The sequence below is a fragment of the Kryptolebias marmoratus genome, linkage group LG9, assembly GCF_001649575.2.
Source record: "Kryptolebias marmoratus isolate JLee-2015 linkage group LG9, ASM164957v2, whole genome shotgun sequence".
In the NCBI taxonomy this organism is placed as follows: domain Eukaryota; kingdom Metazoa; phylum Chordata; class Actinopteri; order Cyprinodontiformes; family Rivulidae; genus Kryptolebias; species Kryptolebias marmoratus.
In genome coordinates this window covers 7,438,584-7,457,673 of record NC_051438.1, presented here as the reverse complement: position 1 = coordinate 7,457,673, position 19,090 = coordinate 7,438,584, and the positions used below count along the sequence as shown (strand labels likewise).

The following is a 19,090-nucleotide window of genomic DNA, read 5'->3' as shown; positions in this document are numbered from 1 at the left end:
TGTCCCCCCTACCCCCCTCACAGTCACATGACCCAGGTGGCAAACAAATCCTCCGTCAAACTAGGCCGCTAAAATAGTGGACTTTGCGAAGCATTACCAGAGACATTTGGTGGGGCGTTTTTTTTTTTTTTTTTGCCGTACCAGCCAACGCTGAGGCAAAGAAGTTTTTGAATGAGTCGTTCAATTGGGGAAATTGGAGTTAAAGCCCAAGTCTTCCGCAGCCGGAGGAAGACTGATGAAGGGCACAAAGTGACGCTGAACAGCGCTTTAATAACAAAGTGGTCCTCACATACAACTGAAACTAGAGTTACTGCAGTACGTTTTCATGCAGTCATCAAGCAATCCAGGGTTAGAACTTACAGTGAATTTTATTATGTACCAAGGTATTTCACATTCCACAACGAAATTAAATGTGTTGTTCAAAATTGGTGTATTGTTTACCCAATCATAGTAATCAAAGAGTAAACCTTTGCTACCCGGAGTTACAACACAGATCTACACACAAAACCAATCGCAGCTGGCTTGAAGCTTTAACCTTTTGATTTAACTGAGCTGATATTAAATGGTGACATAAAAACAAACACAGCTGCAGAAACTGGTGGATCTACTTGCGGTTCCCTTCGTTCAGACGAACATGTGCTGGTTGCCGTCTATCGCTGTTGTATTCAGCTGCAGGAGGGGGCGGCCGCAAGCCTTTATCCGTCGTTTACACTTCGAGACGTCGTTCAGGTTTTGGGAAATGGAATAAACCGTGTCCCAACCTCTAACCGCTCGGGGTAAGATGTGTCTGAACTGCTCATTTCCAGAAGATGTTTCATTCTTTCTAATGTTTCATATAAGTGCAAAGCGTCGGTAACGAAAATCTCTACAAGTCTGTTGGAGGAAAATGGCCGTTAAATATCAATCTCTGATTGGTCAGTTGCTGATAAGCTACTGGCTTGATTGACGGGACAGCGTGTCAGAAACAGCTCCCCCTCCCTCACCCAGTCCACAATGATGGAAATATAAAAGTGTGTCACTCCCGAGTTCTGCCATGATTATGTGTAAATGCCAGATTAAGGATTAATTTTTTCTTCCTGTAGATGTGTAAAGACGGTTGCAGAAATCCACCGGACTTTTCCCTGTATATCTGACTTGTAGCTCCTGGTGATTCTCTAACTCTGGACTTTGGTTTGCACATAGAGTTTGACTTGAGATGCTGCATCTGTTTGTTGGAACTCCAACAAGGCAGGAAATATCAGATCCAGACCGTGTTTGGGTGAAACGGTTCAGTTTGTTGTAATTAATTGTTTAAACCGACCCAAACCTCCAACAGCTGAGTCCTTCTTCAGCTTCAAGAAGGACAAGAAGGTTGGATGGATGTGGTTCGTTCAGCTCCTGGTGAAAATTACAGCCCAGAGTCTGGAGACTGACTGTGGAGGTAATGTTCTGAAGAGGAGAACCTGAAACACAAACCTTCAGGAGAAGAACCACCGCCTGTCGGACCGACACCGGCCGCCTCTCTCTGTCCGGATGGGAAACTCCTCGCAGACTGTGTGACATCACTGTGAAGCTCGGGGGTTCCTCGTCTGACATGTGGGGCTCCAGTTCCTGACGGTGTTTCCAAACCGGTCCTCTTGTTAACAGAACTTCTTCTTCTTCTTCTTCTCCTGCCTCCATTCTCCCTGATAAACACTGACAGGAACCTCCTCAGGGTCCTACAGCGGTCTGCCACAGCTTCTACGTCACCAACCATGGAGGAAACTCCGCCCACAGAAACTCTAAAAACAAGTCATTAAGGTTTGAAACCAGAGAAATGGACCACTGGAGCGTTTGATGACTAAAGGAAAAACATGAAAACTCATTATTTAAAAATGGAATTTATTTCCCCTTTAAACACATCAGTGTTAATATACTGACCTATAAACCTGCTGTATGAAGAGTGTACAGCAGCTGTAACATCAGCTGATGTAGACCATAATGCATTGCAGCCTGAGCTGACAGAGCAGGCTAATGCTAACATCCGCAGCTCATTTGTTACGATATTTCAGAAGAATGTCTCTAATATAAAGTGGCTTGACTCCTCCATCAGAGCCGGTCTTACATTTGAAATATTTGTTGAGAAGTCAAAACATGAAACGGGCTGAAGATACGATCCTAAGTGGTTGAAGCAAGATCGTCCCGGACGACTGAGCATCCGCCCCAACATTTGGAAGATGTCTTGTACATCACACCTTAAAGTGTCAGTCCATGGGACACTGAAGGCAGATTATAAAAATGTGGAGCACCAGTTTTTTCTTCAAATTCAGACTTTGGACAGAGAAGCTGAACAAGACGCACTGTGTCCGCCGTCAGCGTGAAGCTGCTTGAATCGGGAGTCATCCGACCGGAGCGGACGAGCTTCCACGCCTCGTTAGCGCCTCCGGAGCCACGGACCCCAAAGCCTGGCGGAAGGATGGCGCTTTTACCAAATCACTCCGAAACGCCTCGAAGGCCGAGAGGAGCGGCAGTCCATTAGACCTGCCAGTCGACCACGTCGAGCCACGAGAAAATGACATCTCTGAGTGGGTCCTTTTTTAAATGAAACTCAGCGGCTGGGATCATGTGTCCAGCTGTGTGGGAAGGAAAGTGTTTGGTTTGGAAACTAAAGGAAATCTGGAGGTGAATGGACTCGAAGCCTGGGCAGGTTGTTCGCTGAGAATCTGACTGAAATTATCAATAAAAGAAAAAACCTGCCTCTCTGAATTCAATGATTTCAATTAATCTGTTTTAGTTTTTTTTTTCTGTCCACTAAGTAAGTTCAAACCCAAACAACCAGGCCTTTCCAGCTCCTCACTCCTTTCGTGGGAGGGGGAAGTCTTAGGCAGGAAGGCTTTCCGTCTCCCAGGAAACGCACTTTAAAATGTTAACTTTAGCACGTGTCTTCTGTCTTCAGCGCTCCCTTCTGCTTCCCGCATCCTCTCGGGCCCGTCTCTCTTTCCTTCGCTCCTGAATCTTAATGTGCCGCTCCACTCAGCGAATTAACCATGCATGCTGAAGTAGCCTAATAGCTGCTCTGATGTAGGAATAGGAGTTCATTAGCGGTAATAAGAACGAGCTCGCCACTTTGTGTACATAAAGGCCCCTCAAACTTAGTCATAGGAAAAACCTTCTCAAGTGTAAAATCTGTTCGTCAGAAACATTTTTTTTTTTTTCTGGGAGTTGACTTTGGGATCATCCTTCATTTTCATTAATTTCCAGAGATGCTCCCTCAGTAAGGTAGCTCACTCTGTTTTTTTTTAAATATTATTTTTTAAGAAACCAGAACACGACAGGCATTTAAGACGAGAATAAAAGACAAGCAGACGACGAGGAGATCACTGGTTCAAACAGATTTTAATCCATATTTCAGAGACATTAAATATTTAAAAACAATGGAACTGCGTCACAATTTTTTTTGATCATCACATAGAACGACTTCATTATAAAAAGAACAATAGAAAAAGGCCGATAGAGAGAGAGAGATAGAGAGAGAGCACTGGTAGAAACAGAAAAAAAAACAGCTGAAGTTGTGCAACACGTTTAAAAATGCAACACAGTCCGTGCTGGACACATGATCTGGATGGTTCTTTTTTACATCAATGATGCACATCAGAACCACTGACGGGAGCTGACCTGGCCAGATCAGCTGCCGCTGCGCTCAAAAACCATCAGTGTTCTGATTGACCGTTTTAGTATTTACCTCATGAGTTCATGAGCTGTTCAGATACCCGTGGGGCTGTTCGCCGCTACAGTATACGGCCCTGTTCAAAAAAGGGAAGGAGCCACCCCGTCCTACATAAACACTGGAAAAAGAGCGGAGGAGTGATGAGTCTAAAGTTACCGCGGTCCCGGGTTTTATTGCAATCAATCAAATGGACCCCAAACAATGTCTCTGCTGTGGTTCGATGGTGGAAAATTCCAATCGCAATCATCTTATAAAAATAAATTTGGACATTTCTAAAGAAAAAAAAAAACAAACAAACAACAGTTATCTGCTGAGAGGGACAAAATAAGGGATTTCTGGGTTGACTGCCCACCATTTTGATTTTCAAAATCATCAGGTGCTGTAATGTTTCAGAGGGGAATCAAAACAGGGCTTGCGCATATGCTACTGACAAGGTACTCAGAGTGACAAAACAAAAGTTGGGATAGTTGGAAAAAGAAATGTGAATCTTTGGAATTAAAACATTTCTTATTTACGGTAACACGTACGAGACATTTCCTATTGTCCAGTAAATGCATGGTGAAGATGTGATGTTAAAAAAATCTGCTCTGCATCTTAAATGCTCCCAATGTGAAATCAGAAAGTGTGTGTGGAGGTGAAAAAACCCTGCCATACAGTCTAGTCGGAACAAGGCATTAGCTTAGTTAAACTGAAAGCTCAGACAACACGAACAGCTAGCAAAAGTATGCTAACAATGAGCATAGCCATGCTAACAGCTAGTAAAACAATGCTAATAGCTAGCAAAATGATGTTAACAGCTAGCAAAACAATACAACTAGCAAAGTAATGCCAACAGTTACCAAACAAAATGCTAATAACACAATGTGGTGCTAACAGCTCGCAAAATGATGCTAACAACTATCAATGCAATGCTAACAACTAGCAAAACAATGCTAATAGCTAGCAAAATGATTGCAACAACTACCAAAATGATGCTAACAGCTCACAAAACAATGCTAACAGCTAGCAAAACAGTGCTAATGGGTAGCAAAGTGATGCTAACAGCTAGCAAATCAATACAACTAGCAAAGGAATGCCAACAGTTACCAAAGAAATACTAATAACACAATGTGGTGCTAACAGCTAGCAAAATTATGCTAACAACTATCAAAGCAATGCTAACAACTAGCAAAACAATGCTAACAGCTAGCAAAACAAAGCTAACAACTAGCAAAACAATACTTAAAGCTTGCAACACTCTGTTGGATTAATAACAATGTGATCTCACAAACCAGCTGGCCAACTTGTTACCAGTCAGTGCTTTAAATTAGATTGGTTTGTTTGTTGCTTGGAAAAAAAAAATCAACCAGTGTCAGTGATTCTTGGCAGGTCTGAATGGATTTTTAAGTTGCTAGTCCAAGGGTTTTAATATTTATACAAATAATAATAATTAAAAAATTGATAATTAACAGGCAGAAGTAGGTGGGTAGTTTCCCTACTGTCTGGTTTGGTAAATTTCAGCTAAAATCGCTCTTTGGCTAAAAAAAAATATCCACCTGTCAGTTCCTATGTCCGTGTCATTATCAGCAGCCTCTCTGAAGAACACAGACTTCTTCTTGTTGTTTTTACCAGTTGAAGGTTATAAAATCTATAAACATTAGGGATTAAGGCGAACTCTGAAAGGAGGTACCTGGACAAAAAAGTTTCAATCTAACCACGTGGTTTGTTGCCTGAACCTAACCAAACAGCAAATGAAAATGCAGTAATGTGTGAAGAGAAAGCTCAGTCTTCTGGGTAAAAGTCCAGCAAGCTATGTATACTGTGGCCAAAATCTACCAAAAATGGCTGTCTTCTTATCTCTCCGGTAGGGCGTTGTGGTATTTTTACAGCCTGGGAGCACAAAATGTGACTATAACACATTCCTATTGATGCAGCAGGTCCATTACAGAGATATTTGTGATATTACATAAAATGCAACCGAACAGTGAGGAAGCAAAAACGTCTTATTGTTTTAGATTGTAACGAGAAGGAATGAAAGTTAAAAAGTATATGTTAAATTGTATTCTCTTTTCTTGTAGGTTTTTCTTCCTGACAAGAAAAGCTCTCAGGTAGATTGCACAACACACACACAAGAAAAGCACTTTGTTCTTCTTAATGCTGCTTTAGCAATCTCCAAAGCAATTAAAATTTATCTGCAATTTCATGAAATGCAAACAACTATTACGCTCTCGTCACTGCTGGAGAGATTACCCAAAGTATTATCGTCTTCCCACCATCTGCTGTCAAAAATAATAATAATCAGTCTGTTTAGCTTTCTATTGTAATCATTACAGCATTGATGTTTCTCTGTCACTGCTGCTTTTCATAAATATGTTGACAACTGTGATAATGGAAAAGGAACTAATGAGATATCTAATGAGGTGCCAGCAGTATAACAGGGCACGCAGAGCAAGTCTGCTCCTGAAAAAAAAAAAAAAAAAATGCAGGGCGTACACATGTATTCACTTTTCAGATTTATGCAAACGATCTGTTGCGCGAACCCGGCATTTCCCTGGTAACATGTAGCATAAGTGAGACAAGCGGTGCTCCGTACGTGACTAGTTTTTGACTCTTAACAGCATTGTTGTATCTTGTACAGCTGCATATGCCCCAAACAACAAACGAATCCAAAACCATATAGTGACATCACTTTTTCACAACAAAATAAAACCTTATTCATGAACTGGTGTGTTGACCAACTTGCACAGATGGGGTCAGAAATGAACAGTTTGCGAGTTGTTCCAGCTGAAATTTGTTCGCTAACTGGGACTCTCTTTAAACAACAACAACAAGAACAGCAACGAAAGAAAAAACAAAACATCTTCAACAGAATTTTTTAGGTTTTTGCTTTTGACCAAAACGGAACATTTAACCAACATTTCCAGGGTTTTCAAACAGGGGGGAAAAAAAACAACAACAAAAAAACAGCCGAGTCATCGACGTGGAGATGCTTTGACGCGAGTAGCTTAGCTGGCTAGTTTAGCTCAGAACAAAAACAACGAGCAGCTAGCTTGGTTCTGTCCAGAAGTCGCTGAAAATGACCGACCGCTTCTTTTAATAAACCGCAATCTTTTCATTAAAAGTCATTTAGAATAGTCCTTCCATTCCAGAGTACGTGCACTTTTACAGAAAGTTTGTTTTGTCACATAAGATTTATGCTAATGCACAGGGTTTAGGGTCTAAAATCACAAAAACAGGTTTGGCTTTGGGATGGGATATAACAGGTGGAGTTTAATGTGTTTATTGGCAAACATTGATGCAAAGATAGTAGCCTTTGGGCAGAACCAGGCGGATTGTCAGCCTATTCCGAGTCTGAATGCTAAACTATGCTAACTACTCCGTCTTCTTATTGAAGGTACAGCGTCGAGGGCTGAAGCCGCTATTTTACCATTCAAACGGAAGAAACTGTATTTACAAAACGCCCCAAGTGTTCACGTGTTCCCGTAGGGTCATTTTGCTCTTGAACATACGTCCCTCCGTACGGTAAGTGTATCTGAAGCGTCTGTCCCCCAAGGTGGTGAAAAACACTCACGCTGTAACTGAAAATAGGCAGGTTTTTATTATATTTTAATTTATTTTATTTCCCCCTCTCTTGAAACGGACACAACCAACTGTTGGTCTGAAGCTACCGTTTATTGCATGCAAGGATTTTAAAGTTTCAGGCATTTCAGACAAACTGAAACTTGTTCAAATCATCATTAAGAAAAAAAACAACAACAACAAAAAAAAAAAAAAAATACAGCAACTGATGCTAATTCGACATGTTCAATCACACTTTTTTTCTTATTTTTTTTTTTACTTCTCTTAAAGCCAGACCCTGGTGTCGTCATAAACGCCAGTAAAAAAGCTTCATGGAGACATCTGATTTTACGAAAAACAATCTCATATTTATACCAATATGGTATGGAAAATTATTTAGATCCATTCTTTGTTTTTAAATAAATAGAGCAATTCCAACTGGACACAAATAGAGGCACTTGAGTTTCTTTCGTCCTTTTTTTTTCTCTCTCTTTCTCCTTGAACGTTCAAGTGAAAAGTTACTTTCCACATCCACATCCACGTCGTCTTCCACACACATTCAGCATGGTGACGTGATTAAAAACGTACAAAAAAACCCAACAAAAAACTCAGGCTTGATGCGCTGGATTCACAGAAAACCGCCGGGAGAACGACATGCGACAGGAGGAGAGTGTCGCACGGAACAAGGTTTTGGTTCTCTCCTGTCGAACGTATCGCAAACAAAAAACAAAATAAAAAAAACCCTTAAAACTCCCTTTTAGCTTTGGCGCTGTGTAAACGTAGCCGCGAATGGCGACGTGCCATCGTATCTACCGACGATCCTCGCCTTCGCTCGCTCGATCGTTCGTTCACGAGACGCTTAAGAAACAAACTGAAACAAAACAAAACCAAAAAAACAACAAAATTACTGCTTCCAGGAATCACAATCTGTACATTATGGTACACAAACATCATTATTGTTCATCAGGGTAATGGTTCAGATAGACTCGACGATCAGCTGTACACGTATACACACTGACAACACGACACGACAAATGCTGGGAGACAACGATCTGATCTCATTAAGTGCTGTACAGAGTCACTGGTTTCCTTTGACATCAGGGCGGAGGAGAGGCAGACGTCGTTTACTCGCCCTGCACGTGGGTGGGGGGCTTAATTAGAGCCAAATCGTACTGAATCTTTTGGTCCCCCCCCCCTCAACCCCCCTTCTGTAAGTGTTTGACACCTTGGTGGGTGGGTTACCATGGGAACTAGGACTGAGCGGAATTTCACAAAAGCCCGTAACCCAGCGAGAGCAGAAGAAGAAGAAGAAGAAGAAGGAAGATGCTGTTTCTGATGGAAATGAACCCCCCCCCCCATTTGTCAGAAGAGTTCTTGTTTTTTTTGTGATCGATTCACTCCCCCAACTTCAACCTGTTTGGACGGTTTTAACCGAGAACTTTCCGTCTCCAACAACAACAGGGCCAGCTCATATTTCGCAGTCTGGTTTTACCTCGCTTTCGGACTGGACTTTTAAAGACCGTCCCAAAATGTCTAACCCTTGTGCGACAGATCGAAGGATAGGGTTGTAGTATTGCTTTAATCCGGGGTGATGGGGGAGGAGGGTAACAAAGCTGTCTTTAGCGGGGCCCTGGTAATAAATGACACTGTTTGCACTTTACATTCACCAGACAAAGGCTGTAAATCTTACTTTTATTATCAAAAAAATGCATTCTAGCTAAGGGTGCCAATGGATGTTCATTGAAGCACCCTCATTGCTATTTAGCTGTTAATGTTCAGTCATGACTTCCTATTCTCATGCAGTTTTGGAAATATATGAAAAAAAAGTAATCGAAGCGGACGGCTTGATCCAGAATAGCGTGCGGTGTACTTCTGATAGAAGTCCATCGCATGGCGTAGACGGGACTTGCCCATTTTCACATAAACAATGGCATTTTGGTGACATTTGACATGTCCTAAAGTAAAATTAGGTGTTAAAGAGAGGAAAATCAGGTACTCAACAGCTTTTTATGACTGTCTTAAAGCTTTTTGCCACATTAAATGTTGTCTTCTGCTTTAGCTGCCACTCGCTTACACGTCAAGATTGCGCCACATCCACAGAATCACTTGTTTGAATCAGTTAAGGCCAGTTTTTTTGGCTATACATAGTAAAATTACTGTCATCACGTGATGCGGTGCTCGTCCCTCTGGAAAGGGCGGAGCCTAGAGTCCACGCATCCTTAGTTCTAGGCTTCCTCTGTTCCATCCATGATATGTTGCAGATTGAAGTCCCAGTGCTTGTTCTTGAACTAATTCTCTGAATTATTAGAATAAATAGTTAAACTCTAGTTCTTTTGTAGTGTCATCCTTAAAGGGTCAATTTTTCAGAGTTCTCACTCCTCTGTAGGTCAGACAGCTGTACAACAGCTGTACGTCCGTTTGCTCGTTTTTAACGACTTCACTCACTTTAAGTGTTTGTTTGATGAGTAAGCCCTACACAGTATCGACGGTGCCTATTACCAAACATGTGACAACGGAGCTTGTGCCTGCCTCCCACCTGGCCTGGCCTCGCCTGTACCGGAGCGTGTCGAGTGAAAGCCACCAGAAGCAGCATCATCAGTGAGCGTGCCTCCTGCCCACAAATAACTCTACGCCCCAGCTTTCCAGCTGCGGTGGGCACCGATGACACATCCATTATTTTTGAACCAGGCCCACTCGAGACGTGCTTGACAACCTGGGATGGAATCATTGGAGTTTTCACCAAGCAAACGGACGAGACCTTACCCCTCAACATATAGCCCCCCGAGTAGAATAACACAGTTTCAGAGTGTCTTGTGTATAAAGCACACGTGTCAAACACCGCTCCTCGGGGGCCGCTCTCAGGCATGTTTTAGACGTGTTCTTGCTTTAAAACACCTGCTTTAAATGGATGACTTGTTGCCATGCACCTGGATAACTTGATGATTTGGTGAGGAGGTGATTAAACCATTTTGAATCAGGTGTGTTGGAGCAGAAAAACCTAAAACTTCCAAAACAAGCGGCCCTCGAGGCCTGGAGTTTTGACACCCCTGACATAAAGTCTTGAGTAGCTGCAAACGTCCCCCGGCAGGAAACACTTGGCCACCCGCTGACCGGCTGCACTTATTTGGGATTAGATGTAAATCCATCAACTTTCACCTCAAATAAATTCATCGTTTGTTTTTTTTTGCAATTACACTGTCTGAATTACTACGTTTTTATTTCCTCTCAGTATTTTGTCTGCCTCCAGCTTAACCCATTCTTTCGTTACGTTGTTTTTTTTTTTGCCAACCAGTTCCCAATAACAAAAACACGCAGTGGGTCTGTGCAACTGTGACTATTTGAGGCTTACTTTCTACTCTGCGCTCCTGTCTGCCTGGCCTTTTAGGTTTGCTGACAGGGAGTGAGAGGCATAGGTTACCGCGGCAACCCCGACAAGCCACTGGCAGCAGCATCGGCATTTCTTTTGATTTAGGTTCATTTTGGCAGTTTATTCGCCACCATTTCTCCAGAAATTTCTTAAAATTGATTCCTAATACATATTTTCTATGTAAAACTAAAAAAAAAGAGCTTTATTTATTTTCCAAGAACAATAATGTGCACCATATTAAGGAGCAAATTTACATGGGTTTCATGTAGAATTGTCAGAACTCCTGACTGAAATTCCAGCATTATTCGTCTGATTAAACTCAGCACCAGGAAACAGTGTCATTTATTTCCCCCTCCTTACCACAGTGTATTTACTCCTCATTCTTTGCCCTTCTGTCTTCCTCCTCTGGGAATAAAAAAAAACTGCACCCAATTAGTACCATCTCAGTTGCCCATAAGTAGCATAAACTGACTTCGTAATGTTTTGGCTTGGAGCTCAAGTCCTACTAAAACCTTATGTTCCTTAGTTTTTCGATAATAAAACTCAAAAAAAAAAAAATGTCATCAAGCGGTGAGGACATTTAGGATGAGTCAGACCTGACTGATCTAGGAGTGCAGTCATAACTCAGGCAGAGGTGTGTGTGTGTGTGTGTGTGTGTGTGTGTGAGACAGGTTGTGGCTCTCAGGACTGAGGGAGGACTACAACACAAGCAGAGGACTGTCTTCCTGCTTTGATGCTTCCTGGGGGGGGGGGGGGGGGGGTCAGAGCTCAGCCTCTTTCCTTCACCCATGTGGTCCTTATCTGATGGATCGGGTCGCTACTTTTCCAGCCGGATCAATAAGAGCCCGAGGCTTTAGCTCTCGTCCCGATGGCCGCCCCGTCTCTGCTCCTCTGCTGGTGTTGATGAGCCTCTGCTGAGCCTCTTTTAGCTCCTTAATCACATCAGCCTCTCACTTATCTCTCAGAAGATGATCCCATCTTAGTGGAGCCCCTTCTTTTTCCCTCTCCCCGCTCTCCTCCGCTCCACACGGGGGGGGGGGAGGCCCCGTTGCAGGTCTCCTCGGTTGTTTCGGCGAGGGGTCCCGGCGGGGGGAGGTGAAGCGTCGTCCTGGGTCATTATCCCACCTCTAGGTCCCACGCACCCGTCGCTGTAGATCTCACTGGGACTCCCGCTGCAGTCTTCACATGAGCTGAGCGTCCAGGCGGAGCCAGTGCAGTCCCTGCCTGATGTAGCGAACCAGCTCGGACATGCTGCTCTGCTGACTCAGCGGGCCCGTCACCGAGTCCAGGTCCTGGAAGAAGTCTGCAGGGGGGGACAGAGATGAAGCAGTCATTTTAATTATGTAATTTTGTCCAATTTTTAATATATTCTTTTCAAACATGAAGCTTTGTAGTAGTGCTGCGCATAAGTTTCGAAATTTAAAGTGATACTTTGGCCATTTTGAAGCGGGGCTCAGTGGAAGGATCACCAACAATTAATATCTTACCTGTTGTAGATGGCTCTTAACTTTGACTGGACCGAAGAGTACCGAAACCAAACTGAACAAAACAACTTTTATTGACCTTTAAAACCTGTGTCAGGTTTCGCCTTAGATGGGGGAACTCCAAAGATTTCTATGGTTATTTGCGAACAGCAGCAACGGCAGCAGGTAGCTGTAGCACTTCCGCTGCAGCCAGGGGTCACGAGTGAAGGTGTTGTAGACGGGGTTAGCTTGGCGCTGGTTTTCTCCTGTTTTTGTATTTCCTTCATGGGTCAGTTTTGAGCTTGCTTCATTTTTAGTTGGGGTTAATAACTAAACCACCCATTACTAATTAGATTTTTTTCAGGTTTTAACTCAGTTTTCAATTTAAAATCGTCAATAAAACCAATAAATGTTTTGAGCAACTTTTCTTTGTCTCTTCATTCCCGGACTTTATTTATCGTCGCGGCCCCCTAACACTCAGGTGACACTGATGGTGAAGGACAGGCTGACATAAAACTGAACTGGTGTGAAATTCTTTGAGCTTAGAGCCGTTTTAAAAGGCGACGTCTGGTTTGAAAGTGGCTTTAGCAAGACAAGCCCTTATCAGCTCATCAGTAGGGTCGCTTCCAAAGATAACTCCATTAAAACATCTCTGTTCTTCTTATAGAGGTTTATACGAACATAATTTAATAAATTGTTCTGACACCGTTCATTTAGAATGCATTTCTTTAACGAATGCTAGACTTTTATTAATATTCTTGTTTTTCTTTTAGTTTCAGGCCTGCAGCTGACCTCTCTGTGTCAGAACGACCTGGAGAAAAACAGGGTCGTAAAAGCTTCCACACTGGCTCCTGTAAAGTCGTGCTATTAGGTGGGGGTTCAGACCCCCCCCCCCTCCAACAGAGGAAGAGTTAGCTCTGCTGCGCCACAATAACAACCAAAAACACTGATCTCATGTAAATGTTTCCAGATGTTAGAGGGATGTGATCATAAATAGTGCTCTGACCTTTCTATATCCAGTGTGTGTGTGTTGATCTGACAGCAGGTGTGTGTGTGTGTGTGTGTGACGTTACCTCTGCTGTCAGCAGCCAGCCTGTCAGCCGTCTCCCAGTGCTCGTAGCTCCGCAGGATGTTGTTGGTGATGTTAACATGACTGGCGGCCATGTGGTGAATCCGCTGGGGAATGGCCACGCTACCTGACGACCCCGATGCTCCTCCTCCTCCTCCTCCTCCTCCTCCTCCTCCTGCTGCTGCTCCTCCGCTGCCGGCTGGAGACGGGCTGAGGGCCAGGGGTGACGGAGTCCCATTGACCCTGGGAAGAGACAGACCGGCAGTCAGCACGGCATGAGGTTGCACACACAGCAAGGTTTGACCAAATCGGCTATAACTCCATCATTTCTCGACATAGGATAAAACTTCATTTAAAACAGCGCTTCCCAAAATGTTCAGTTTCTGACCCGCAAAATAAAAGCAGCAGAGGCTTGTGACCCCAGATATTCTCACTTTAAATATTTACATGACTTTATATTCCAGCTCTGGGTCCTCCTCGTGTTTTCTCAGCACCTCTCAGCTGCTCCTCTTTGCAGTGAACCACAGTTCACCCTGGTCCTACTGTTTGCCTCCTGGATCACTGGTCCTCGTTAAACTTTATTTTAGTTCGTTCTGTGCTGGGTGGAACAGTGGGACAGTGGTTAGAGCTGTCGCCTCACAGCAAGAAGGTTGCAGGATCACTTCCAGGCCCGGAGTCTTTCTGGGTGGAGCTTACATGTTCCCTCCCTGGGCTCTTGTGGGTTTTCTCTGTGTACTCTGGTTTCCTCCCACAGTCCAAAAACATGAATGTTAGGTTAACTCTAAATTGTCCCTCGGTAAGAGTGTGAATAGATGTCTGTCTCTATGTGTCCCTGTGATGGACTGGAGACCTGTCCAGGGTGTCCCCCGTCTCTCACACAGTAAAGCTGGAGATGGACACCAGAATGGAGAAGTGGGTAAAGAAAACAGATGGATGGATGGTTTTTTCCCCTCTTGTGTCCTTATTATTAATGTTTTAGTCTCTATTCAGGATTCTCCAGCATCTCAGTCTGTATTTTGGGTCCTCCTAACCACTCATCTCGACAGTAGCTGCTGTCATTCAAAGAGCCGTCTACAGATATTGTTTAGAACCTTTCTACAAGACCCCACTGCAAAAGATCGGAACTATGTCTTTAAACACCACTAGTAGTGAATAAACTCAGGCTACAAGTTGTTGCTTGTTAATGTTGCTTTGTTTGTTGGTTTGTTGATCAAAACATTTGCACAGTGATTTATTTATTTTTTAAAATAATTTTGCACACCGGTTACGAAGGAATCCCATAATATGATGTCACAGGAAACAGTTTCAGGGATAAAAGGGTACAAAGTGCTCTCCCTGCCTCCGTCAGCCGGCTGTGGGTCTCTGGCAGTGATGTAATGTCTGTGATGTGGCCTTGACCCTTTTGACCCACAACTTGTGTCTTATCCAGAGCCTCACACACACACACACACACACACACACACACACACACACACACACACACACACACACAGATCTCCAGTCTTGCTGCTGCACAGCATCAGAGCTGTCCAAACTCATTAGTTTCACATCCACAGCTCCTCCACGCCTCTCCTCCTCCATCCATCATCCCTCCCTCCATCACTCCTCCTCGGCAGCCCCGCCAGTCCTCTCCTTCTCACATCTACAACAAATCAATCCCTTTATTTGCTTCCTGAGGGGTTTGTTTGAGCAAGTGGCTGTCAGGGGCGGCTCGGCGAGCTGCAGCGCCGCTCCGGCGAATTATAAATTCTCAATTATCTAGGTGAACGCAGGAGGGGACGGCCTGTTGTGTGTGCGGGGTACTCACTTTCCATTGGTCCTCCAGGGAGAGGGGGCTTGGTGGGAACTCTTGGCTGAATTCTGCATCACAAAAACACAGAAACAGTAAAGTCACATCCTAGACAGGAGCAGCATGACAGTAAACAGGTAAATAACAGCAAGTGTTATTAATGAGAGCTCGATGAAATATTAAACAGAGCGTACTGGATCATTTCTTTACATTATTTTTCCAACTTTAATAAAATAAAGTACTGAATAGGTGCATATTTAGTGACATATCAGGCACATAATGATAAAAAAGTAGGAAAAAGTGCACAAAAATGACTAAATAATGTAATTTTAATACAAAAAAAATCATCAAAGCTGTCTACAAAGCTTGTTAAAGGAGACGGATTTACTGAACAGGGTAACTTGGTGAAAAATAAAAACAAATGCAATTTCAAAATTTCCAAAGAGCTTCAGAAAGCTGAGAGAATCCTAACAGTTCAAATGATATTCCTGAAAACCCCTAAAGTAGGTCATGTGGTTGACCGCAGTGTGAGCTAATGGGCACTATTCTGATTGGACACAAAGCCCTTTTAGGGACCCCGTGTTTTTTTAATTCTTCCGTCAAACCGCGGCGCTCCCAGTGAGACTGGTGTGTGTTCACAGCAGCACGGGCCGTTTTTCATTCGTAAACAGTTGGGATGGACGCTGTGTGAAATATTACCACGTTTTTTTTTGTTGTTGTTCGAAATGTAGAAAAATACCTTTTTCTGTTTTCCTGCTTGCTGCTGAGTCCCTGAAAGAGTGTCAAACACTTCCGCTGCTGGCAGTTTTATTATTTCTGCACCAGGGCTCATTTTTGTGCCTTCGTCTGTTACCTGGGAGCCAGGTGTTACGAAGCTGGATTGTAATTTCAGAACAAGACCACTTTGTGAACAATCATTTTCGATTCAATAAAAAAACAAACAAAAAAAAAACAATTAGGTGTCATTAGGTAACACAGAATCATTCATTTGTTTTGTCATTCTACAATGCATTGAATCTCAGTGTGTTCAAACTCACACCCACTCACACTGTGTGCTGATTCAAGGCTCAGTCGTTTCGGGATTAAAGGCCGACTTATGCTGGGATTAAAAGCTGAATCGGATTGTATTTACAGGCTGACATTTATCATGGATTAAAACAATATTATGTCACTTGTATCGTAGTCAGTGTCTGAACTGTATTGTGATTAAAGGCAGAATTGTATCGGGCATAAAGGCTAAATCTTATCAAGATCAGGGGCTCAACTGTATTGGGATTAAAGGCCAAATTGTAATGTATTTACAGGCTGACACGTCTCACGATTAAAATCTGAATTATGCGATGAAAGGCTGACTCACGTTGTGACTACAGACACAATTAAAGGCTGAACTGAATTCTGTTGTCTCTTTGTGACAAATTTGAAAATGCCCGAACGGCGGGTAAGGGAAGCAAAAATCTGTCCAAGGGGTGGAAGAGCGGAGAAGCTGGAGGGAAGAAACCCGTTTGGGCACTGTGGGAGGAGGTTCGGGTTTAACAGGAGTTCTGGACACACTGAAAAAAAAAAAAGGTCTCAGCTACGTGACCGAGAGCCGAGAATGCAGTGTTTCGCTCCCAGAGTGCAATATTAAATCAGTTGGTTGGAAATAAGAAAAAAAAATATATGCAGGGCAGAATATTGAGATATATATAGTTTATCGCCATTCAGCTAAAAAAGTATAGAGATGTTAGTTTTTGTCCATACCTCTCAGCCTTAAAGTGTCGTATCCATCACAGACCAGAGGCTCACAACTGTATTTTTTAATAATAAATGTCAGAAGTGGGACCAAGTCGTTGTTTTGCGAGTCACAAGTAAATCTCAAGTCTTTCTACCCAAGTCAATTCCAAAGTCCTGAATTTTAAGTGCGGATATTTGACCAAATTTGTAACTTAATTGTAGAGTAATAAGAAATCATTTCAGTTTAGAGGAGAAACTGCAGCTCAGCTCCCTTAATCCAGTCACGCCACGACTCGTGCTGCGGTATAATCAGGTCTGTAGTGCAAAGTAGCTGGAAATAAACGCAGATAACGTCTTATTCAACATAACATACGTTTTGTACGACGTAAGATAGGGAGCTCAAGTTGAAGTGAGGGCGAGTCATTGGTGTTAAAGTCTGACTCGAGCTCACACCTCTGCTAAAAGTCCAGACCTGACTTCCACCGAATCCATCCACCTTTTAAAACCATGACAGACAAGATGCCGCTGAAAACCCATGAGAGAACTGGAGAACATTTTTTTTCCATCCGAACCACGGCAAAGGTTTCCACGTGTGCTGTGGCGCAGATCGTTAAAGTGGTTTTAGTGCAAACGAACAGCTCCGGCTCTCTGTCAACACATAGCTGTATGTAAACAGCCTGCGCACATATGTGCAGCTGAACCCCCTGTCAGCTCCTACCCAGAAATCCAATCCCATCAACGCGAATGCAGAACTGTGATAATGACATCCTTGGTAATTAATTAAACTAAACACAATTAATCAAAACAAGCACATTAAACCCCAACAATCCACTGCGATGATTGATGGAGCTAATTAGCACATTAATATTAAAGAAAAGAAGAAAAAAAAAGAAGGGAATTTAATAACTTCATGCAAAATTAATGCACAGGCACCATGAAAAACGAATATGAAATGAATTCGGGGGATCGCCTGTTTGTCACAGAGGCAGAGAATGAGAGCGGGGAGGAGGTGGGGATAAAGCCTGTGTCCAATTGTGTGCACTCGGCTGTTACCTTGAAGTACTCCATGAGCGACCGGGAGTACTTGACAGCGTGGTCTTTCTTCAGATGAAACATCCTCAGATACAGCAGAGACAGACAGCGGTTGCTATGGAAACACAAGCATTAGAAGGCAGATGAATCCTCTGGACAAATTTTTCCTTTAAAGCACCGTCCTTAATATTTAGTTTCATGTTATCCGGGCAAGGATGCAGCCCGACTTCAAACGGGGCCCCCGCCAAGTCCTCAAGGGTTTGGAAGCTTTTCAGCCAGGAGAAGAATGTGGGAAACGTGCAGCACTATCAGAAGAAAAAGAGGGGGGAGAAGTCGACGCAGTTTTGCTCATACTGTACTGAGTCGTGAATTCGATAAGTCAGAACATGCCTATTGTTATAAAAACACAAGTTTTAAAGTACAAATTAATAACGCAACGGGAATAAATCTTCTTATTCAGGCTGTTTGAACAGCTGACTCCTGATTGAGTGATTTGTTTCTACATATAAACAGATGATTTAGTCCTGAAAACCTGAAACTTGCGAGGCTGTGCGGTTCATTTCTGACTGCAGCAGCGGGTTAACGCCACTGTTATTGCTTCTGTTATTAAAGTCAAATCTATTTATATGGCACTTTTCAGCTACAGGGCAGTACAAAGTGCTGTACAACACGCGAACATAAAAATACAGAGTCATAAAACACACAACGATATCGAAGATATAGAGCTAAACATATCTAAAACATGAGACACTAAATAAGACTAAGTCGTACCAAAGATAAACCAAAGATAAACCAAAGATAAGTTGAGGAGAACCAAACTACGATATAACATAAACTAAACTAGAGTTTAAAAACCTCAGCCGAACAGAAGCCATGAAAACACACACCCAATTTAAAGTTACATAAAGATACAGAGTACAACTTATCTAAAACAAGTCATACTAAAAATAAACTAAAAATAAAAAAAAATATAGAATTATTAAAAATATTAAAGCTACTCATTGTCGCAAAGAACAGTCCAAAAAGAAAAAAGGACAGAAAGGAACAAATTTAGCACTTTTTAAAAAAAATTAGATTTGAACTGTTGTTTTTCTGGGGTGAAATGAACAACAGATAACTTCGGTGATGTTTAGAACCAATAAACACAAAACTATCCCAGTTTTTTTAAACACGGTCCACAAACTTTCAATCGGGTTGATGTCGGGGCTTTGGGAAGGCCGTTCCAGCAGCTTAGTGTTAGCCCGCTTCATTCAATCAGAAACCGGTTCTGGTGTGTGTGTTTATCAATCAATCAATCAATCAAATTTTATTTGTATAGCACATTTCAGCAGCAAGGCATTTCAAGGTGCTTTACATAATTAAAAAACAAAATAAAAACAGCATGTGACAATGAATAAACAGTAAGAAAGAGACAAACATCAAAAACCCGCACTCT

General features: G+C 42.7%; 1 protein-coding gene across 2 annotated transcripts in view; it reads right to left on the bottom strand.

The window, feature by feature from the left end:
- Positions 1-11,565: 11,565 nt before the first annotated feature.
- aff2 (AF4/FMR2 family, member 2) overlaps positions 11,566-19,090 on the bottom strand; it is a 225,188-nt gene continuing 217,663 nt past the window's right edge. For both annotated transcript variants that reach the window (XM_017423101.3, XM_037977386.1), the window contains exons 23-26: positions 17,677-17,770; positions 14,929-14,981; positions 13,126-13,364; positions 11,566-11,892 (exon numbers count right to left, since the gene is read on the bottom strand). In XM_017423101.3, coding sequence (XP_017278590.1) covers positions 11,771-11,892; positions 13,126-13,364; positions 14,929-14,981; positions 17,677-17,770 — 508 coding nt within the window. In that variant the 3' untranslated portion in view covers positions 11,566-11,770. The remainder of the gene's footprint in view (positions 11,893-13,125; positions 13,365-14,928; positions 14,982-17,676; positions 17,771-19,090) is intronic.